Source organism: Anser brachyrhynchus (assembly GCF_964034855.1).
Source record: "Anser brachyrhynchus genome assembly, chromosome: 1".
NCBI classification, from domain to species: Eukaryota; Metazoa; Chordata; class Aves; order Anseriformes; family Anatidae; genus Anser; species Anser brachyrhynchus.
In genome coordinates, this window is record NC_137694.1 from 106,727,217 (window position 1) to 106,751,870 (window position 24,654).

Below are 24,654 nucleotides of genomic sequence, written 5' to 3' on the forward strand. Positions count from 1 at the left end.
CCTTGATCTTGTCCTCTCCCTCACGCCAGCTCTGGCTCTCACTAAGTCAGCAGGAAATTAATTAAAAACAAAGAGCAGCTTTCTGCCAGCGTAGCAAGAGCCTGGGCTGTCCTCCTGCCACAGTTTCAGGCAAGTGTTGCTGGCTGAGAGGGAGGAGAGGATGGCACCTGGCTGCATCCGCGTGGGCTGACACTGCAGGGAACCACAACCTGGGAAGCACAGCTGCCTGTTCAGAAGCAGCTTGTGGTCTGACAGCGCCTTTAGACCTTGCTGTTTGCAGGTAGTGCAGAGCACAGGATCCTGCTGGTTTTAGCGTGCTTGCAGCTTCCAGAGTTTGTTTGTTTATTCCTAGAGTAGCTGTTGTCATTACCAGAATGGCAGAGTGAGAAGACTAGCCTGATGATTTTTGACTGGGAACTCTTCCTTATTGTGCAGAGCAGAGTGTGAAATCATGACAGTTGTCTAGGAAAAAAATAATTAAAAACAAAAACAAAACAAACAAAAAACCAAACCAACAACCATTGGAGTGGGCCAGCAGAACTGCCACGTTGGGTTGAGAGGTAGCTTTTAGCCTTTCAGTGACAATCAGATAATAAATGGGTGATGAGAGGACGGCGAAGTCTCCCAGACGTGAGCCAGAATAGCTTATGTTTGGCATGGGGGCTTGAACCGCAGTTGGGATGCAAAGAAAACATCTGAGCAGGAAGCTGAAAGTGTGAATCTCTGCAGCACTGTTTTAAACCTCAGAAAGACAAGGTTTCATGAATTCTTTATGCATTCAAATGGACACTTGTAATAGTTGGTACAGTAAAATATCCTGGGCGATAACTTTTTCTGTGAGGAGAAAGCCTGTATTTTAGTGACATTGTATGGGCAGACACTGTAAAAGTTCACATTTAGGCATGATGGTAAATGTCTATAAATGGAAGAAAAAATTAAAAAGAACCTTTTACAACAGAAAGTGACCAGGAGTCATTGTAATAATAACAATTGCAACTAATATCTATATGAAGAGTTGGCTGTATGTCTGTCATCCTCTCTCTTCCTCCTTCTTTCTGTCTGTATAATGTCGCCTGTCATTGAGCCCATTGGTTTTTATTTGCTGTGGCTTGTATATACTGTTGGAAGCTCTCTTGGTGCTGGGGTCTGAACACATTTGACGTGGGGTGGGGACATGAACTGAAGTTCAGACATGCTGTCAGGAAGTGGCATTGCATTGCCTGTGGCTGGATTCCCAGGGGAATCTTTCTGAATTTTGCACATAGTTTGGAGATAACGTGTGCTTGTACTTTGAAAGACCCACCACTGGTAATTCTTATAACCCACGAGATTTTAATGGGAATAGAGAGATTTTTGCTAATTGTCACAGTTATTGGAGTGAGTAAGAATCAAAAGCAATTTTTGTGAGGAGGCAAGCTTTCACATGGCTATTTGATTGACTGCAAATTGAAATTTAACTTATACCTAGTTAAGTGAGTGTAAAGATTTCATTTGTGTACATTAGTTAATTCTTAGAGTTGATATTACTATGATAACAGCAGAGTGACAAGAAATAAAGCCATAGCTTGACAGTGTTTTGTTGGGAAATTCTTTCTCTTGTGCTGAGCCAGATGTGAAAAATGGTGATGGTGGTTTAAAACACTCAGACCTCAAAACTCTCAATGATTTTATGTTTCTGACACCTTTCATGATTTCAGTGTAATACTAAGACTGCTGTCCTTGATTATAAGCCTGTCACTGAAGCTGGTTTATGAATAGTTATCAGTAAGAATCAGAAATGTGGAACTAAGCAATTCTTTGCGTGCTTCATTCAAGCAACAATGTTATAAACTAGTTCACAGACTACTTTTAAGAAAGAACTTTTGTTACATTTTTTTCTCGTTGTTACTTTCTTTTCATTTGGAGGATTGCTTTTTAAACCCTGGTACTTTGATGGAAATGGAACTGGCTCGAGAGTCATGCACATTTTTGTTGTGGTAGATCACACCATTTATTATCATATTGCTGTAAGCTGGTTTAAATGGCTTTGCTGCCTTTCTAGTCCTTACTCATGCTTTATCTTTTTAATGACTATACCTAATGCCTTCAGACACTGATTTATTTTTCTTATTATTTTACTGGGGAAAAATCCGTTGGTAATGTAAACTTAGTATGTTTAGCTGTAAGCCAGGTAGTAAAACAGTAGGGCAGTTGAGTTGGAATCTAGAACTGAGCTTCAGTACTTCTGTGGCCTAAGAGGAAACAATACAAAATCTACTACACAAGTTTGAGGAAATGTGTTTCTGTTGCTTTCTGAATGCAGGTGATGATTTGACTCGCATTTAAATTTCGTTGTTTTATAAATGTGTGTAAGTATCTGAGCCAGGTTTGCCCTGCACTTAATGTCAGTAAATAGAAACCAAACTCCTCAAGCAGCTCTTCAAAATCTCATTTAAACAGTTTAAATATTATATAGCTTGAACTAAAATAAACGTAAATGTTATATGAAGAAAATAGTAAATGAGATTTTTGTTGGCCAATACGTGAGGCTCAGAACAGCGAATATTCACGTGAATGCGTACTCCATGTTGTGTGGAATCCTTAATGTCAAATCCTGAAATTCATTGCAAAGCCACTCATTAAAGTGTGTTCAGTTGAAGTAGTGCAGTTTTGTCACTGTTCATGGAAACCATAGAAATGTGGTGAGTATTCTGAGTGTAGTCTTATGATGAATACAGGCTATGTAACACTATGATTAAAAGGGATCCTGCCTTTAATTTGTCAGGGAGGACTGTATGCACATAAGTGATGCGCTCAAGCCTTTTCCCCCATTAAACTTTTTGTTTGATCCAGGCTGTGGTTGGTGTGTCCTTCTGCTTCCTTGAAGTAAGTTTGCTCGCAGTCCAGCACCCGGTGGATAACTGCCCATTTCGCACAAGCTGCTGCTGTAATTGGCAGTTTTGGCCGCCTTCGCAGCGCTGTCACAGGCTGAAAATTTGCAGTCTCTCTGCACATCCTTGTCTCTCTGCAGGTGACTTTTTTTCCAAGCCAAAGCTTGGGGTGAAGTTTGCATTTGCATGTGTATAAAAATAAAATTGTATTCATACCTACTTACATAGTAGATACAATGCCATGCGAGAGCTTTCTCTGTTTGTGACTGAACGAAAGGAAGCCCAGTTAGTAGATATCAGGCAAGGGAACCTAATTCCACCGTGTTTTAGCAAGGTGCTATAAGAATCACAATGGTCAGTGCCAGTGCAGTGATTTAACTTGGTCTTCACACTAAAAAAATACTGCATTTTTAAATTTATGTGGATATGTATACAAACTTTCAAATTTATATATTCATGTGTCTGTTTGTTCTGTGTATACACACACACAGAAAAATCCTAAGGACAGTGATGGTAGGAACAGAGACATGCATTGTGGAGTCAACTCTGCGTTACCCAGTGTTGAAACTTTGTCTCTTCATTTCTTCATTGAAGGAGCTAGCTTTTGTTTGCCTGGATGGGACTTCACCAATAGCTTATTTAGATGACGCTTAATGTATCGGTGTTGCTGGAAGTCATAATGCTCAGCAGTGCTTGTGGGCCTTTTAACTGGTCCTGGTTAGTAATTGAGGGCCTTTGGTATGCTCGCACTTTTTCAAGTTTTCTATTTTGTATTGTTTTTGGCAGGAACTTAAAGCCTGTATTTGGAGGATTGCATTCCTCTCATCTCTCAGTATTCTTCTCATTACTGCAAGATCACATGATGAAACTAGCTGCTTAGCTACTTGTCTGCGGTCTGCACCGTTAGCAGGTCCTCTTCAGCTCAGGTCACATCAGAACAGTCTATAATATGAAATAGCTTCTGCAATCTCACTTGGCTTTCCTCCAGCAAATAGCTCTTTCAGATCAGCATTGCTTCGGAAAGTAAAGTAAGCAGGTTTTGTGCGGAGGGAAATGAGTCGAGATGCTGTTCTCGACGTTTGTGTTGGTTGTGTCGTTGTTTTATTTGTCCCTAGTAAAGTATTCATCCCTTGAGAAGGAAAGGGTTCATGTAGTTTGTTTTCGTTATGTATTTTTCTTTAAGTGGCCAATGTTGCGAGGCACTGTTTTCTCCTAGTAATGGTTGGACCATCTCGTTTATTACTAAGCAGATGACTTCTTCTGTGCTTGGAAACTGGTGAGGGTTGTTTTATTTTCTAAGTTTTAAAGTGCTTGTGTTGAAAATACAAATATTTGGATGTTGCCACAATTAAAGCCAAAGCCTACACGTACTTCTTTGGAAGTTAAAGAAATGAGGAAATAAACAGATGAAAATGTGACTTTTTTTTTCAAATTTATCTGCAGTATAATTCAGAATTAGTCAATTTATGAGATTTACATTATCCAAAAACACATTGAAAAGTTATCAGAGTTTACAGTGCTGTTGTGGAACTAATTTGGGCACGGTATCTTCCTAAGCAGATAATAGTGTAGATCCTTTTCTGCTCCACTAGCACTGGCACAGCTACTGAATGTGCTATTGTGTGAGGTTATAAACCAGATAATCTTAATTGGGCATTTCCTGAGAGGAAGGGAGGGATGGCTGAAAAAGGAAAGAATTGGAAATAAGGGCATGCATTCCTAATATATGAATTTGGCATTTCTCCAGGAAAACGGGAGAATTTCCTGTTAGTTAAGACCTTCCAAGAGCTGAAAGCTCCAGGATACATATCACGTACCTCGGAGAGGCAGAGGAAGGGGGAAGGCTGGGAACAGCTCGTGCAAGAAAGCCCTGGGGAACTGGATGCTGCGTTACGTGCTGGGATGGGGTTGTGGGCAGCTGCAGCTAGAGGCAGCTGTAGTAGCATCAGTAGACCTTGGTTGGCCATTGCCCAGCCAAGGACTTGGGTTGCCCTGTGGCACTTGCACCAGCAGAGCCTGGTGGCACAGACCATGTCCTGGAGCCTTCTCAGAGCCCTTGGCCAAAAGCAGTTGAAGCTGCTTGGAGCATGTGTGCGCGTGTCTTGTGTAGGCATGCAGCGGTACTTGTACACATTGGGTATATGTGGAGTTCTTCCTAACTAAACTGCGGCATCTGTGCTATAGATAAACGATGTCAAAAGATTTACTGTCATGTAAATTTGAAACTCTGGGGGAGAGGACGGCCAACAGCAGTGGGTGTAGGCAAATAAGAGCTGAAAGAATGGAAGTGGGTTTCTTAGCACCAGTAGCTGTGCCTGGCTCTGCTGGAGTAATCGGTTGGATCTGTGTAAGAAGAGAGGGATTGGTTATTAGGTCGAGTTGAAGTGCAGTGAGTTCTGGTCCACAATTTGAGCCTCTACTAATGCAGGGTTGGAGAGAACACAGAACCAGGGAAGAGCTTTGCTGAAAAAAGGAAGCAACTGATTTATGTTAAGGCTGCTAGTTGTATATTGAATCTCCCCTGCTGACCTGATTGCATTAACATATATTAATGTAGATGCTTCAGACACCTGCAAATGCTTGTATGCTGCTGCCTCTCTTATTTTTAAGCTGTAGCATGACCTCTGAGGTTCGGGTTGGTTTTAGTAAGCCTTTCGGTGAATGACAATCATTCATAGTATTCTTGGATATTTTAGGGTTTATATGCTGCAGTCACTTCAACTCAGACTAGCCCAAAACTCCATGAAGAGTAAAGCTTGTAGTGCAGACACAATCAGAAAGAGCATTAACAGGAGCAAGGAGGGGGGCTGTGTTTTATGTGGAGCTCTGGCCTCAGTATTCTGAGAGGTAACACCTGTGGTACCAGAGGGGCTGAAGCATTTAGCAGTTGCGATAGAAATTGATCTGCAAACTTCAGACATGGGTAGTAGTAAAATATATATATAAATGTTTAAATCATCCTATGTGCCATAATAGTATGTTCTAAAGGAATGTAATTCAGAACAAAAAGCTTCACCCAATTGGGTGTCTTTGGCAGTCTAGTATAGATGCACTAAATTAAAGTGTAATATCAGATCTCTGAATATGGATACAATTGTGTTTCTTAAGCTTCTTATGTGAAAAGAAAAGCAAAAGGAAAATTTAATCTCATCCTCTGATGAATGAGGAAAGGGTCTGATCATTATTCATAGATAGTAATTGTCTGTACTGCCCCGAGTAATGAAAAGGAGCACAATTACCTGTATTGATATAGTTCCATGGGTGATAACAGATCATCAGTACAACAGTAAATGAGAGTAATGGCGAAGTTAAAGATGCGGTTGCAGGAGAGATCTGTGTGCAGCGAGCACGATGCCGTTATGTCGGGTTTGAGAGGAGAGAATGATGAACGTGTGGCAGGGAAGGCCACCAGCCTGGTGCTGTGTTAAGGAGCATTCAGCTGCCTTACGCAGCTTGAGCTGTTTCCAAAGACCTGTTAGTTTCCATTTCAAGTATCAACGTAAAACACTGATGAGGTGCAAGCAATTTAAATTATACTTTTTAATATTTTTTTTCAGTTTCATTTTTATTTTTTCCTCCTCTTCCAGGAAGTGATATGTACCATTATTCTTCAACCTCTGTGTGATTTGAAACAACTCGATTAGAAATTAACGGCAGCTTGTCCACATTTAACCTGAAAGCCAGAAATATCTAAATCAAGTGTCTGTGGCCCCACAGCAGTTTAGCTCCCTGTAAGGTAATCAGGATAACTGTTAATTTTCCTCTCAATATCTGTCATTTGTAACTAGGATGTTTATGGATTCTTCGTGTTGTTTACTCAGTTACCAGTCAGAAATTTGTGAGCTGAGTGCCTAAACTTTTGGCCCTATATATATATTTAAGTATTGAAATAATCTCTTGATGAGGAAGGAGCATCTCTGGGCCTGGTTCTGATCTGTGAATTGCCTGTCCTTGGGAAGGGGGCTTCAAACCACAGCTTTGCACCAAAATATTGAAATCTGGATATCAGCTACAGAAGTCTAGGATTACATGGCACGGCTGTGCTCATAAATTATCAGCCAATATTTTGAACTGCTGTGAGATTGTTTGTTGGTAAACTGTCTCTTCTGCCTTTTCCCAGTCTCTGTGAGCAATGAATATCCTCCAGTCCTTTCACAGCCTTTCCAACTCTTATATGTATTGTGGAAGATACAGAAATTTGTTATAACTCAACATTGTAATTTATTTTGCAACTATTTTCCATTTTAGTAGCTGTCATGTTGATAGCTAATAGAAAAAGAAATCAGTTCTGCTGCCATGCTCTGCCCTTGAATTGCTCCTACCAGTTTTAATGCTGTTGTAATTACTTTTCCCAAATATTCTTTCTTCTTTTTTCTTTGCTTCTTGCCAGACCCGGGGGCAGGAAAGCAACTTTAGAGGGGAGACAAGTCCTGCCTTTGTACAGTGCTGTGAAATGTGTGGCATATACAAACGGGGGGACGGGGTAGAGCAGGATTTTGTTTGCCTGCATCCCTTCACTTTCCTCGTGCCAGTAGCAGGGCTTTTAAAAAGGAAAAGAAGAAAAGCAAATTGGATTGTTAGCAGTGTCCCTTAGGATCATAAATGAAGGGAGGATTGTGTATGTAATTCATAAACATCCTGAACTATACGCCTTCTATTTCAACTTATTAGGGCATGAAGTAGTGCCTGCCAGGTTAATTTCACACTGGGGAATTCAGCATTCATGCAGCTCTTAATTTCCTCCTCTATACAAAGCTGTGATAAGGAGAGAATAAGGCTATTTGGATATTTCGTTCCAAATAACTCAGTTTAAAGAAAAGTATTTTAGAAGTGGTCGCAAGACAATAATTGTATTTTTTTTTTGTTTTGGTTTTTTTTTTTAATGGAATTTGGAGAGCAACATGAGAACATTTATTTGTCACTGATAGGAAACATGCTTTTTGTTGAGCAAACAAAACCCTGTATTTTACAAAATCTTTTCTTTTATAGATGAAATTACTGTTTTGAGTTCAGGATGTGGTAGGCAAACAACAGAAAAAGAAAAACCACTTGCAAATACCACCAAGCTTTTCTCCTTTTCCTGTCTTCCAAAGGAAGAATGGAATTGTTTAGTTTGGAACAATGGACGATCCTCTATGTTTTCATGGTTTTAATTGTTAGGATGCTTTTAATGGTTAAGTGAAGTTCAAGGATTATCCCAGCCTAGTGCCTATTTTTGCTTCCGTGATGTGATATCTGAACATGAGTGGAGGGAGTCAGCTGTTGGCTGTAAACAGGGGTGGGAACAGTTTTGTTTAAAAACAGAGCAAAACAAAAGCTCAAAATTCACATGAAGTGAATGTTGAAGAGATGCTTAACCTCTTGCTCTTTCTGACTACAAGCATTACTTGAAGCTCAGACACGGACACTGACTGATTTTCAGTTTGTGAGAGTTGGTTTCAGCTGGTCTCGGAAGGTGGTTAAGATGGATTCCTAATGTTTTGCTTTAGTCTTTTTCTTAAAAAGCAATACTTTTATAGTATTTCTTCTAAAGCACAGAGATATTCAGTGAAGATGACTTTCTGAGTTTTGAAGTTTGAATGGCTGGGAACTGTGTATGTTAAGGAAATGCTGGGATTGAGAGTAATTGGGAGTTGAATAAATTGGTTTTGACAGGAGTTCAGTAAATTATTTCCTCTACTGCCACTGAAGACCAAGTTAGAATTTCATTTGTTTAGGAGGGCTAATTGTGGCTTTATGTAGACTCTTTATACCGATGTTGTATAAGCTCACTCATCATTTGTAAAAACAAACAAACTCCATCAAATTTGAGAATTAAAAGTGCTCAAGTTGCAGGAACTAAACCAAATTTGAATAATACAGTCTCTCCCCCCTTGGTGGTACATAAAGCGTATACAGAGATGTTTGTAGAGAAGCAGGCTCGTCAGTAACAGTGGTTTTGCTGTAATTTGGCTCTTACCTTATTTTTCATCTGTTCCTGTTTTTAGCACCAGCAGACGTTTTTGAATCAGCTGAGGGAGATCACTGGTATCAATGACATCCAGGTACTACAACAGGCACTGAAGGTAAGACGGATGTTGGGAAGCGTCTGTCTTGTAGCTGAATGTGTACCTCTTGTCATTAACTAATTGTGAAAGCCATAGAGCCGCATCCTTTCTTTACTTCTCTCCTTACCTAGCTTGAATTATTTTTAGATGTATTTTAGGGGAAAAAAACTATTAATGATGGCTTGTTCACTTTAGAAGCAAGCCTGATCTGTTTTGATACTGAGATAAAAATTAATCTGGTGATCAAACATGAAAAGACAGGAATGGTATGACTTGCCTGGAAGGTAACCTTTGGCTCAAGTGTTTGATGTACTTTGATGCTAGTACAGCTGGTTGACACCTGATGACTTAAGCTCTTTAATTGTTTTCTTATCAAGGTGTAGCAAAGTTTTCTAGCATGGACAGGTCCTGCTCAGCGTACAGAACAAAGAACATCTGAACTTGTCACTCTTTGCTAATCTGGCATTGTTTCTCTGTTTCTGCAACCATCATAAATTTTCACAGCCCAAGAGAGTTTTGATGCAAGTAAAGACCAGCAGATTTCTCTGTGATCTGTTTCCCTAAACAGATATAAATAAAAATCCACTGTATCCAACAGGCGGACCTCTTTAGCCATTTAAAAATAGAAAATGAGCATTTAGTCAATTTAAACCATGTATATATTTATTGCTTTTGATTGAGCTTAAGTCATGCACACAACTGCCCTTCAAAAAGTCAATATTTCTGGCCTTAAAATTGAAATGGCAGATTTTTGGAGGAATATGATTAACTGTTGTTGAAGTCTGTGAGAGTGTGGTCATTATGGAAGTTAATGGGTTGACCTACGCTACAGTATCTTTATGTTTTTCTGTTATAGGTGGTGTTCTATTGAAGAAAATTTTTATAAGCTATTTTGTTTAGAAATAGTGAAATTTGCAGAACGTACAAGCTTGGAAGTTTTCTTTTCTTACCAGTATTTCACCTGAAAATATGATATGTCATTGATCTAATAAGTTGCTTGAAATGTTGTCCTTTATTGTTGACAAGAAAGGAAAAAAAAAAGGGAGTGAGGGAACTCTCACTTCTTGTGTTTTTGTTTGTTTGGTGGCTAAAGGACAGCAATGGTAATTTGGAGTTGGCTGTGGCTTTCCTCACTGCGAAGAATGCCAAGGTGCCCCAGCAAGAGGAGGCAACTTACTATCAGACAGCACTTCCTGGAAATGACAGATACATCAGTGTGGGCAGCCAGGCAGACACGAGTAGGTATTTTTTCATTTCGTAAGGTTAGTTTAAAGGCAAGGAAACTAAAAACTTGCCTGTAAGATGACTGTTAATCTTGACTGATAATTCTTACTTAACACTTTTTAGAGTATTACTATCTTTCTTTACTTACTTCAACTTTTTTTTCCCCTTTTTTAAAATTTGAGCTATATTTTAAGTATTACCTTTAAATGTACTTATGGTACTGATCAGAGGGTGAGGGTGAATAACTAGGTTTTCAGTCTTTTTTTTTTTTCCTTCTCCCTTCCCCTCACTGTTATAGGATTTATTTGTGGGTTTTGCATTACATAACTAAAGGCAACAGCTGGATAGCCTGACAGTCAAAAAAAATGTTTTTGAGAAGAGTCTATGAACGTGTGTCTTAATATACTTAAGAGTAGCTTCTCCCTAAAAGAGGTGACTTTGCCAGAGGGACAGGTGAGAGGTTAGCATTTTGTAGTGAAAGAGTAGGTGTTCAATATGTGAAATTAATATTAAAGTACTTAATTTAAAACAATTTTACCTAGTTGATATGGGAGGTCCCACAAACCTATATTTCTCTGAGTCTTGCAGGTTGAAATAAATATTGCAGATTGAAATAAATACAATAAATAAATAAGGGAAATAAAAAAAATCAAAGGAAGTTTTGCAGATGGATTTTAAAAATTTGAGTTGCTTGATGCTGTATTTCCTTTCCAAGATTCTAAACCTCGTCATACAGTCTTTTTAGTTAAAATATATATTAATCCTTTGGCTATGTGTGGTGTATATGTAGCTTTTATGAAGTTAGCAGAATTACTTAGCTTCAGGCACAGCAGGATTTTTTCTTTTATTTCACTAATATTGGGTTGGCAATGGTGGCAGTATTGTAAAGAAGTTTACGTAGAACTCATTGTCAATTATACAGTTATCCTTTTGTCTCTGACACCTCAAAATAAACAGCTTTAATTTTTTGTTTATATTTTTTTAATTGGGGATGAGTTTATACTTAACATCTCAGATCTGAAAACTGTGTTTTAATCATCTGCATTATGAGTATCCTTTATAAAATACATTGTGCACCATTATCGGTATTAGGGTTGTATTAATCCTCCACTTTTAGAAAGAAAACACATAAAAACCCACTACTTAGTTTTGTGACAAGAAATCGGCGTTGAGTAAGTGGAGACTACTTTCTACAAACTTACGCTTGCTGTTGTTATCCAGTAATGAAGATCTACTGTGGCAGTGGAATAGTAAGCTGGATTCTCTTGCAGTCTGCGTTTAATTAGATTTATTATATTAATCCCATTAATAGAAGTGTTTAGTTTTGGCATCACTTAATGTGCTATGCAACCTTATTGAAGATACAAGGTGAGAGGGAAGAGTCATGCCTGCAGAGTCAACATTAACTGTGACTGATGGTCAAACTGGAAGGAGCAATTCTTCAGTTGCAAATTCCAAGCTGGATTTCAGGATCTTCTCTTTTCTAGAGAGCTGAAGGTAGACCTAAATTCTTTACAATTATATAGCACTCTAAGTCAGTAGTCAAGAAGTGCCAACTGTTGTTGAAACATTAGACAGATGTTCTTGACAACTGTAATGTCTACTCAGCTCCTCACTGGCAAAAAAGATGAGAGCCCTTTGCCAACTTTTACTTTTTTAGTTAGACTGAAAGCCAGTTAGGAGATAAAGGCATCTTGGCCAACTGTTCCTCATGTTGGAGGGACCCCAGGGCAAGAACTAAACATCTACAGCAAAGCAAAAATCTAAACCAATCTGATCATAGAGCCCTCTCCTTCATCTGTAAGGCAGAGTTCTAGTAAAAGTTTCTTGCAGAAACCTGCAGTTCTCTCATTGTGATTTGCTTTTCCGCAATTATTTTGATTATGAATTTCAAAAGTGCAATACATTTAAGGTGGACAAGTTTCATGACCATTCGTTGGTAAGTTCTATCACATTAGGGGGTCTCATGAAAGACAGTGGATGATTTGGGAGAAGAGAGTGGAAGGATGGGTATAGCTGGGAGAATATTCAGTAACAACAGCTTCAGTCTTCAGCTCTTCCTTCTCAAAACAATGCTATTACCACTTCTCCGCATCCATGTGCGGTTGCTGACAGTATCTTGCCTTTCAGATTTGACCCTCTTTTCCTAGTACACATAGGTATAATTGCATGAAAATAATTATAACTCGCCCTTACTGTTCCTTACTGCTGAACTATGTGTGTGCATTTGGAGCTTAGGAAGTTATGAGTCACCTGTGTTTGCAGTCCTACCAAGTTAGGTCATTCAAACTGAGGATGATACAGGAACAGATAAATAACAGAACTGTCTTTTATTCTGCACCGCCCCCCCCCAAAAAAAAAAAAAAAAAAGAAAAGGGGGGGGGAACAAACAAACAAACCATCAGCCGCTTATCAAGGCTTTTGAATGTATGCTAGGTATAGCTAATGTATTCTGTGGGCTTGACTGATGACATTTCTTTGGAAAGGTTACTTAGTTAAGGGTTGAAATAAAAGTGTATATAACAGGAAATTATACCTTAACAATTAGTCCGGATTGTGATGCATTGGCTCTACCAATTATGACAGTGGTTGTTCAACTGTTTGAGCATGTAAATAGCATTCAATATGTTAGAAGGTATAAAGAAGCCCATATCCTGTTATTAGCAAATGTGGCATTTCAGCATTGGCAAGAAGTATACTAGAGCCTGCATAAAGATTTTGTCTCTTTAAAATCAGACTGACTTGCACAGTCAGTGTTACTCATGATACTTGCCTTTTTCCTGTTCAAAACAGTATGTGCAAGCACCTGCAAGTACAGCATTTTCACGTCAAGTGATGCATGCTTTATTTGATCCCTATGCAAAGGTGGTACTACCCTTTTTTAAGATATAATCTGTTAGCCAAAAGTGCTTAAATATTAGGGTTGCAATGTACAAGTGAACACTTTTTAATCTATGATCACTTTAATGTTCTGCTTAGTTGCATAAATCCTAGGCACTGTATTTAAAGCAAAGAAAAAGTAGTCGTATAGTAGTATTTTACAATATTTTCAGTTTCTTGATATCTCTAGAGACTTTTTTATTTTTAATTTGCAATAGTTCAATGTATTTTTATCTATAGCTGCACAGCAGAACTATTGCATTTCCAAGCATCTATCCCTTTGCCTTCTCATTATTTGAGAAATTTGCAGAACCCAGGGTTAAAGGAAGCAGCAGAATAAAGAGAAGACGTGCTTTAGAGAAAGTGTTGTCTTTGAATAAAATAGCTGTCAAGACAAATTCTCTCCCACCCATATTTTGAAAATTCAAGAATTCTTTGTCACAAAAACTGAATTATTAGTCTTCAGAATTGCGCATTCCACAGCCAAGACAAAAGACCTGAAGTCCTTTTATATGGACATACGTAAGTACAGTGTAGCTCTAGAATGCCACACACACACGCACCATATAGAAAGTTGCAGAATTCATTTCTTCTGGGGATCTGACTTTTCATATCGTCATGTTCCTAGAGTTTAGGTCCTTTGCAGAAGTTTCAAAAAGTCGTTCAATCAACCCATTCCAACAAGGCATTCCTAACTGCACCTAAACTGATTTTTATATAACCTATTTTTTACAACTCTTCTGTTCCAAAGACACCGAAAAGTTTATAGAGCAGCTTGTTTTAGTGTTTCACTGATCATAATTTTTGACTCCTAATGTCTTATTTAAATTCCTTTTGCTTCAGGTTAAGCCCTTTACTCTTTGAGATATCCCACTTGGAGATCAGCACAGTTCGTTCCTTTTGTCTGAGCTGAAATGTTGCATATCTGAAGATGGTGTATCATGATGTTCCCTCAGAGTTTTCCCAGTTCAAGAATAAAGAGCTTAAATTATTTCTAAGTCTTTGGCCACGTTTTCCGTACCTAGTGTCGTTTTTTTCCTCTCTAATTGTTCTGTGTTTTTCTTGATATGCAGTACTGAAAAGAAGAACCACACTGCAGCTGAGGTGTTTTGTGTTGTTTTTTTTTTTTAAATCCATAAACAATCCTAATCTATCTAAACCTCTGTGTCTTATTTTGTCGCTATACCTCAGTGCAACGCTTCATATTTTCTTCAACACTGTGATGATGTGAATTACAAGTTGAATGTGGGTCTGCTGTAGCTCTTAGGTCCTTCTTGGTATGAGTCCTGGTCAGCCCCATTCTGTAGCCATGCATTTTATTGTTTCTGTGAGCAAAATTTGATACTAGTTCCTTCTGTCACATTACCCAGCTTGGATATCACTATGCCTCTTCATGATATTTCCTTCTATTTCAGCGATCATTTGTGTCATCTTCTATCCAGGTTCCTGGGAGTGTCTCCAGCTTGATATGGCAGGGTCTCTTCTTCAAAATGTCAGGATTCTTGTACCTTGAGGCTCTCCTTTCATCTTACTGATTCACTTGTTCCTTTGTTCTATGGCTACATCCCTCCTTCCAATCCTTGCCAGTGTGAGAATCATCACTTCAACATGCTATCATCCTTACTCAGATAGCATGCATGGAGGGAGCACGTGAGATTAGGAATTTACTGTGAGATGCTGGTGCCTCATATTTGTTAGCTATTTCGTTAATAGGTGGGTTTCACCAGAACTGTTTGGGTTGGCTAAGCACCTGCTGGTATGCTCTGTGTTGTTTCCCCATCCAGTTTGAACTGAAATTGGCATATACCGCCAAATAAATTCCTTAAATCTTCACTTGGGAGCCTGAGTCCATCACAATGTTTAACATTGCAGAATAGGCCATAGAAAACAGCATCTTGCTTAGGTCTGCTTGTCATAAATAAAAATAATGTAATCTCAACTTTTTTTTTATTCTTATAATGTTGATGTTTTGAAATTGGAGTCTTGCTGCTGGATTTTCATACTTGGCACCTGTATGTTGAACCCAGTAGGCCTGCCCCTTCATTTTTCCCTCCCTGTGCCAGCAGTTGCATCACAGTGTTTGTTTATTGCTTGTCCTTGGGTTTAATTACTACTCCAGATCTTTCCCTCATGCTGAGATTACCAGCCTATGTAAGTTTGAAGATTTTACTCTCTGCCTTGTCCTGGTACAAGTAACAAGTCGACAAGACAATAATTACTTTGATGACTTAGGCAATTACCAAAGTAATTCCTAAGTAAACAGACTGATAAGAAGTATATAAGAAAAGAAGATATATTAATGTATATGTGTGTATTTATTACATGTATTAGTGTATTTATCACAAATTTCAACATACAACTAAAAGTTGCTTGTAAGATAATTACAAATGATATCTAACTCTGGACCTTATATACAAGAAGTGTGCATTATTATACAATAACATTATGAAACAAAAACACCGCTGTAAGTAAAACAGCTTATTAATTCTGCATACTAACTTTGTTTGAATAAACATTATGAATGCACTAAGTCATACTATTTGGATGGGCAATTTTTCCTTTCATAAAGATTGTTTTCAGAAGCAAACTTTTTTTCATTTGCTTTGTAGTCACGGCTTAGTTAAGAACATGTTTACATTTTTGAAGATTGTGATTTATAATGAGTACTACCTTTATAAGTATAAGCCACTGTGAACTAAAGTGTTCTTTGGCCTAAATGAGAGCCATATAGCAAAGTCAGGTTAAAAGCTAGGTGACTATAAATTTGGCATTTTTCTTTATACCTTTATGAAATAAAGGTATACCTTCAGCTCTACCACAGCACACTTGCATATATGTCTGATAAATACTTTGGATAGAAGTCAGCTTTTTTCAAGTTTACTCCTTGAACACAGAAATCAGTTGGTCAGATAGGAAACCTAAGTAGAACAGCACACAAATTAATTCCACTGCTAGTTCTTATAGAATAGATACTGCCATTGGTTTGCGTTAACATTACACACTTGAAATAAGTATTTAAAAATACATGCTAAGATTGAATTTATTAATAACTATGAGAAATCAAAATGATTACACACATAAGTTAACTGCTGAAAATTGGACATCTTTTCACTAAAAAAAATCCCTGCATAAGAATTTACAATACATAAGGCTATTTAAGTAACAACAACAAACTTGCATGAATATCAGTTATTATAACTACATTTGTATAATCTATAAGCAGCTGACAGGGATGCAAACTATGCAGATATGTAAGCTGTTCTTTGAAATGTGTTTTATTTATATTACAGAAGAGTTTAGTCTCAGACTGTTCCCCTTCTATTAGGACTTCTGCTGAGATCTCCTCTTTACGCTTAGGATTCAAGCCATACCTGAGCTGTGGCAGCTGAATGAGTTACTGTATCAGCAGAAATGCTGAAGAACATCTTAGACATGCTCTAAGTACAGCAAACGAACTAAAATACATTAGTATAAATCCTCAAAACAATTTATTTTACATTTGCTACAGATGAAGAGCTTACATGGAACAGTTTACCAGTGATCATCAGATATTTCAAAGTTTATTTTTCTGACATAAGTTATTGTAGGTGAAACCTATGTGATATACATTAATTGCACTGATCACATGTGGTGGTAGTATCTGGCAGCAGGTCTTCACCATATTGTCCTTTTTTTGGTGCAAATCAGGAACAATATGTATGCAAAAACAGCATTTCTAGAGAGAATGTTATAATGCCTATTCTAATACCTGCATGACAAAAGAAACTATTCTGTTAACTTGCTTTCTGAAAGGAAGTGGAAGTCAAGGATTTGGGGTTTTAATACTAAAATGATGTAATCACTGGTAATAAAGTTCTGAACACATAGGGTAGTGCAATAGATTAACAAAGATCAAGGGTCTGGAGAGATGCAAAGAAATTGAATAATTTAATGAAAGTGTGAGTTGGATTTGACCTTGATATTCTGTGTTGGTTTGTATGACAGTGGGAGCTTTTGTTCAACGTATGATTTTCAGCTATGAATTGTTTTCTGGAAAATACTCCCCATCTAACTTTCTTCTTTATCATTTTATGAGAGTTTCATCACTCTTCCCTTAAAAGAGACTAGCTAAAGTAATCTTCCCCTCTGTAAGTAGTTGGTCAGAGTAATCTCATACTTGACCGGCAGCATGTATGGTTAGTGGATAGAGGATTGTTTTATGTTCAGTTGAGACCACCATTACTCCTTTCAGAAAAACACGTCCTCTCCAGTGTGGGACTGGACTCCAGTTTTGTGGGATTACCTGCGAGTGGGTAGAAAATACAACATAAGCAATGCATTTTAGAGCGTAACAGGCAGTATGTGTAGTAACAGGATACTATCACTGCTGTGACCCTTATACCCTTGTTCCTGTTCACAGATTGTAGAACAAAGCCATGCTTGTACGTGACCCAGGTCGAGGTATTATTTTAGCCTGAATTATATTGTTCTCAACATGACAGCTTGTATATCAAAAGTCCTGTGGGTGTGACCTCTGCTGACAGTTCTTGTAATTACTGTACAACTTTTGAAAGAGAAACTCAGGCATCTAGAGCTGAAGTATCCTTTCGACACACTTGAATATCTGAGCTGACTGTAAAAAAACACAATAATTAAATGATGAAGTGCTGCTTTTGTGGTCATAGTGTTTTCTCATACTTTCAGATCATGACAGATTTCACAGTTTGTTTTGCAGGTAAGAGTGCTTCCATTAGAAGCTCACTGGGGGAAGAAAGGCCTTAGCTGAAAACTAATTCTTGAAGATGCTAGTGTTAACGGAAAAGTTTCCTTTTCAACTTCTCTTTAGTTTCAGGTTTTTGTGTGGACGAGCCATTCTGTTTTCTGTTAACACATAGTTATGGCAATGATTTTTGTATCATGAGTTCGTTGTGAGAAGCATCAGAGACAAGTAAGCTCAGGGGAACAGTGTAAGCTGTCTCTACAGCAGGTTAGCCCATCCAGGAGAAAAGCTGGAATCTAAACAGAGAAGCTCTTTGGGAATGAGTTCATCTCCTTTTGTGAGAAGTCAAGTTTGAATTTGTTTCTTTTCCTCCTGGAGCCTTTTAACTTCTAACATTCAAAGCCTAGGCTGGAGAGTAATCCCTTCCATAGCTCTTCGCATAAACTTTGGCCTTTGAGGAGAGAGAAGGAAACCAGCTCTGTGTGTGTGTATCTGTCTGCCATTGCTCTTGAAAGTCACTTTTGCACCTTCCTTCTCTTTCTGTCTGGCTGACTTGCAAATTGCGATTTTTGGCCGTTGAAATCATGATGACCAATGACCTTGGTTTTTCTGAAGGCCTCATACAGCTGACAGGCTTTCCTGTCGGCCCTGACTGCTCTGGGAAGTGGGTCAGAGCCCACCTGGGGAACACCTGGTTTAGTGGTGTGCAGTGGATGATAGTGGTCCTTTTTATTCAGGTGGGGGAGAGCGAGCAGTTGCCACACTTGGGAAACAGGGAGATGTGCAGAGGATGCATCTGATTCTTTAGATAATCAGGACTGGAGAGCAAGTAAGACTAGCGTTTTCATTTTATTACCTGGTTAGTATCCCATCCAGCATTCCCTACTTGTCCAAGTATGAATCCTTATTTTGACTTCACTATTTACTTTCTTAATTTTCCTGTTGAGAGGGGATACTTTTGGCAGACAGCAATTTAATTTAAGTATGTTCAGACAATGAATACAGAGACAGAATGGAAAAAGAATTATGTTAAGAAAGGAACTCTCCCACATGCAATGAAACTGTGTAAAAGTTCCCATGTACAGAAACACTTGTTGAATTTGGGACTTCTGCCTCTATTTTGGGAAAGCACAACACATATTCTTCCATGAGAAGGAAAAAATAACTGTGCTCAGTTCAGGTACCATATTTAAGAGAAGGTTGTTTCCTCCTCACATACCCTGGGAGCAGTGGTAGCTGAAGTAATACACCTAGGTGCATTTATTTGAAAGGGCTTTCAGAAACAACAGATGTTTAAACTTATCCCATAGCTTTGTGATACATAAGACCATGGGGAGCAAGGAAGACTGTTGGCTGTCATATCTTAACAAGAGCAAGCTGCTGAGGTTTTATTTGGCTTCGAGATGGAAGGGATCAGTTAGCACAGTTAGTTGTTGGAAGAGAGCAAGCCACAAGAGGGATGGACTTGAATGCAGCTTAGAAGTCTTTGGGGGTTCTGTCTCCTCTACAGTAAGACTTGCCTTTCCTTCTGTTTCACTTTTAATTTTGAGAAAGATAGTTTTGCTTTTCAGATGTGATTGATCTCACTGGAGATGATAAAGATGATCTTCAGAGGGCAATTGCCTTGAGTTTGGAGGAATCAAACAGGGCATTCAGGGAGACTGGAATAACAGATGAGGAACAAGCCATTAGCAGGTAAACAAACAACTTATATAAAGCAGAAATTAAAGAGTTGGAGATTGGCCTGTATTGCATTTTATTACTTTTTAATTTAACAAAGAATAACTTGTTTGTTTTCACTTGTGCTACTTATATGCCTGGCTTCAGGATGTTGCTTTAATATATTGTATGTTCTACACTGGAAAATAGTCTATTATGTGTGGGCTAGGAGTTAATAGTATGTTTCATGTTGATGTATTTGTTTAAATATTGAGGAAGTGAAAAGAGACAGAGGATATATGGTCATATTTAAATAGGACCTAAAACTAAAAGTTTCTCTTTTGTATCAAGTAAAAAAGCAATGAAAGAAAAAAAGCTAATTATCTATCCTGTTTTTTCTTTACACTGCTCATTTTACAGTAACATTTTCTTACCTCTGTGATAAGGCTGAGACTGGGGGAGGGGGTGGTGATGCTATAACTTGAGTATACTAAGAGCAGCTGCTATATTTTAGCTGATTAAGTATGTAATAACCTATTTAACAATAAACCTATTTAACATGTAGGACTTATAAACATTGCTTGAAGTTAACTTATTGGTTTACAATTTTATGAACTTAACTTCCACAGCTTGGGGGTGATAAGAGTCTGTAAGTTAACCTTGATCAGATTTTACAATACCTTTGTATAGTGTATATTTGTATGTAAATATAAATATAATTATGAAACATTTGAGACTTGACATAAGCCTGGATGTAGAGCTGTGTGGGAGTGGTTTTGCTTTTTTCATCTGTGACTGGCCTTGTTCCAGGGAAGAAGGGCAATGGTTTGATCCTTGGATTGGAAGGTGAAGTACTGCCTGCTTGTAAAACAAAAAATTAAAAAAAAAAAAAAAAAATATATATATATACTTTAGGTGGGAGAGATTCATCACAATAATTCTTTAATTCTTTTCCTCAGTGCACTGTATTTGGCAGATGTAATGGCTTATCCATTTAAGTCCCATTTGAAGAATATGGCCAGTGTTACTTTATCCACAGTAACTTTCTTTTTACTTTATTAAAGCAAATGTACTAATTGTGAGAATCAACATTCCAACAAAGTGTGCCCCCTCACCCATGCCCCCCCCAGTCTTTGTGGGGAAAAAAAGACACATCTAGTTCAGCATAATGTATTTTAGGAAAGAAAGGTGGGGTGAGAGAGAGAGATTTAGATTCTTATTAATAATTGGAAGAAGATTTTTAAGTTCCCCCCCACCCCCACCCCCCCACCTCAAGACCTCAGGATATGTGTGTATTCAAGATTATTGTAAAAGTTCTCTCCAGTTTTGGTTCAGAAGTTCAGCTCTTGTGTGTTCCTTTTTGAAGGACAGAGTCCTTCAAAACAGAGTCAGGACCCCCCCCCCGCATTTTTTTTTTTCCTCCTCAGGCTTTTAATTGCTTCTGCTGCACTTGCTTCTTGTGAGCCTTGAAGGTCTAGGTTTGTCCTGTAGCCTTTGTTTTTCACTTCTCAGACTGAAAAGCTCGTTTTAATCTTACCCATTTAGCTCATAACTAAATATTTGATATAAATTATGGTGTAACTTTTTCTGGTTGCAGAAGATAGTGAAGTAGTGTGCCACTTCTTTCCATATGTAACATGTACAAGAGCATGTAACACCGTTTGGTAATATACAGAGAAAAATGTTGGTATTTTGTTTCAATGAAACTGTTAGGTATATTTGATGGCAAAATTACACACAACAGCATGGGCCAATTTAAGAGCTTGCTGCTACCAAGGGGGATATGGCAAACCCTCTATAACACATCTTCTGTAGTATTCTTTGGAGCATTTGTTGCACCAGTCCAGCTCCAAAGCCATACAAGAATATTCAAAAACAGATCCAAAGCATGTCGTGGCACAAGAAAAAGGATGGGACTTCATTTTTGAATGGAGGCAGAGAAGACTGAGAATCCTGGGATTTTGCCAGCGTTGAGGTATCACATGAACTCAGTTACATATCAAGATACGCCCTGAGTTGATGGCAAATTATGTCTGAGTTGTACAAATACAGGAAATGCAGAATTCTTGCTCTGAGCCATTCAATCAGTTTCTTGAAGGGCAGGACTTCAGACTATTTAAAAAAATATTTTGTAGTTAACACCCTGTAGAAGAATGTTGGCATTCCAATAGGAATCACAGTATCTCTGTAGGACTTCTAAAAACAAGTAGAGCAGTGTGGTTGTAAACAGGTCAAGCTGCACCCATTTACTATTGTTTTTTTTAAGTTAAATAAGAAGCAGAAATCAAATAGGAACTCAGAGATAAATACATTGAGGATGGAATCTTGCATTTTTAATAATGTAGGACTTGTGCATATTTAAATAATCTTTGGTTTGTAGGTAATTTTTTCCGAAGGTATTCATACTAGTTTGGAATCTAACTTGCACTGATTTTGTTAACATTTCCAAGGGAGCATTAATGGAATTTATTGACTTGTGTAATTAATGTTGTAATGCACGTAGAATTTGTCTTCCTGGATGTAATTGCCTTGTGCTGCTTAATGGGGACAGATCTGATTACTATGTAAGTATTAAGAGGAGCGTAGCTGAAATGTCCGACTGTCAAAACTGAGCATCTTGTACGTGGCATGTTGAAAACTTTTTACTGTTCCCTCTTTAAATCTCCAAGGGAATTTTGTATGTTCAGTATTTACTAATATGAAAAATCTTCTCCCATCTATATAATATTTCATGTATTGAATGAGAATGAGGCTGGCCAGATAGGGCTTCACTAGGGAAACTAGCACAATGACTAAAGGAAGAAATTAGCTGACAGGAACATTGTACCTAGAGTAGTGGCCATGTTAAAATGAAAGCCCATAGTATAAGTGCATAAGGAAGTGCACAACCCCTGGGCATTTTATTTATTTATTTTTACATGGTCATTGAACCTGTTGGGGACTCTGCACTGTTGTTAAGCATTGTCTGTGTGGAGAAAAGGTGAAATTGGGGAGGGGTGTAGGGTTGGCGTTACCCCAGGCTGTCCAGCTATAAGGCAGTCACAGTGTAAAGACCTTGTCTTGTTCTTTTTGTTGAGTAGACTGCCAAAGTGGGCTTTTCTTCAGCATGTTTAGTGGGCTTCCTCAAAATAGTTTGGCTGCACTTTTTTGCTGCAGACTCGTTTTGCCTTATTTTTTTTCCTCTCTTTTTTTTTTTTTCTTTTTTTGGTTAATCCCATGCAAGCAGCTCTGAAAAGCTGCTTAGCTATGCCCAGCTTGCTGTTGCAAGAAATAAAACACTGCTTTCAAGTCCCATTGCCAAGCCTGGCATTAAATAACCCTCATTTAAAAGTTACCCTCTGAACAAGATTCCAAAACTTGGAGGTGGGGAAGCCTTTGGCCGCATGAGGCTAGGGACATGCCATGCGCTGCACATAGCTGATGGTTTTGCTGCTAGTGACAGCTGCTGTGGGCTCTGATGGTCACGAAGAGGGTATTTCAGCTGCTTATTCAGGATTGCTAAATTCTTGTACTAACTTTCTGAAAAGATACTCATTTTGTTCAAGAACAATGCATGGATGGGCAAGATACTTTGTCAAGGTAGTATCGCAAATCAGGACTTCGTTGTTTGAGTTGTAGTGAATGTTATACTATAACAGAAGAGGCATTCTTGATATACTGGAAAATGCATTTATATAGCTTTTAAGCTGATCACTAGATTCTAGTTTAATGTGCTCACTTTTCTTTCAGTTTGCATCACAACTATCATTGTGGCTGAAAATGAATTCGGCATACAGAGTGTGCATGTTCTCTCTGAGGACAAATCGTGATTTTTTCCTTATTTTTACTTACAACATTAAGTTCTGAGAATCAAATACATCAATCAATACAGACATGAAAACTGATCTGAGGTGGAGCTGGAAATGAGGAAATGTCTCAATTGCTTAAAAAAAAAGAAACAAAACACAAAAACAAATATAATAAAAATTTTACTATGCAATTAAATTGGTAAATGACCTTACTCTTGAGGTCTGTAAACACTTTTGATTTGAGAATATGTATTTTCTGAACTTGAATCTTGAAATATCTTGAAAGATTCTTGAGGTTGGGGGAAAAAAAAGTTCGTTTCCATGGAACAAAAGTAGTAGGGAGTGGGTACTGTAGTCCTGTTACAAAATTATTCTAAATTCATTTCAGTCTGTCAGTCTTCTAGTCAGTTTTAAAGATCCCTCCAGTTTAGTTTAAACGAGTTTAGATAAATCTTCCTGAAAGAGAAAACGTTTAAAATAACTATAACATTTGTTTTGAATTGATTTTAGTGTCCTCATCAAATCACTTTTATTCTCAATGCAGAGATGCACTGTACTTCTAACACTTTTGAAGGATTGTGTCAGGGAGAAGGGAGAAGAATCTAAGTGATTCTTTACATTTTGGTCTTTATCTGTCAAAAACTAAATATCAGAAATTGACTAGTCCCAAGGAAATGCCAAGTTTGAAATTCTGCCAAGTTTAATTGATACAGAGTTGATGTTTATACCAAATAGGGTCTTAAATTCTGAATTTTTCTTTTTTTCCAATATACATAGCAATAACAAATAAGTATGTTCCCCAAATCCTTTGATGTGCGGTTCACATAAAGCTTCATAATTTTGTTATGTCTTATAATGCATCCCTTGCTAATTTGACAAAATCATAGTTCAAAACAACAACAACAAAAAAAACCAAAATCAAACAAACAAAAAAAAAGAAGAGGAAACTGGTGAATACATTGTGTGCTTTTTTTTCCTGCTACTTTGTGAGTTTTTTTTTTTTCTTTAATATTTATTTATTTTGAATAAGGTGTTCAAATTTTGTCCTTTAGGAACTCCATTTATAGACCAGCCTAAACCTGCTCTTCTTTAATGTTTAGTGAACCTAAGGGGGCAACCTTTCAAGCTGCATAGACCAACCATTTAGATGCTTGTCATGCAGCTCCTGAAATGCTGTGCTTGATGAACTTAGAAGTCAACAGCAGCTCAGTCTTTTGTATAATAGTTGGACTGGATGTTTGGGGGTGGTAGCAGTTGTGCACGTGCCAGGCAACTTAGCTTATTAGTTAGTCATTGCTTTATGACCTGGCTGTATCCATCTCTGCCTTTCTATTTAGAATATGTAGCTACCACAAATTACCTTTAAGGTGTGCTTTGTCACCAGGCTGAGGATATGTGACATAAAAATACTGTAGTAAGTGAAGCTTGAGCTTGGGAACATAACACTTATCAGACCATAAAGTCATGTGAAATATGGATGTTTGGCA

At 37.9% G+C, this 24,654-nt stretch overlaps 1 protein-coding gene across 1 annotated transcript in view; it reads left to right on the forward strand.

Annotated features, from left to right (window-relative positions):
- The window catches only part of USP25 (ubiquitin specific peptidase 25), a 461,260-nt gene that overhangs the window by 12,061 nt on the left and 424,545 nt on the right, over positions 1-24,654 (forward strand). Inside the window, exons 2-4 of the mRNA XM_080562087.1 lie at positions 8,858-8,935; positions 10,011-10,155; positions 19,292-19,415. Coding sequence (XP_080418213.1) covers positions 8,858-8,935; positions 10,011-10,155; positions 19,292-19,415 — 347 coding nt within the window. The remainder of the gene's footprint in view (positions 1-8,857; positions 8,936-10,010; positions 10,156-19,291; positions 19,416-24,654) is intronic.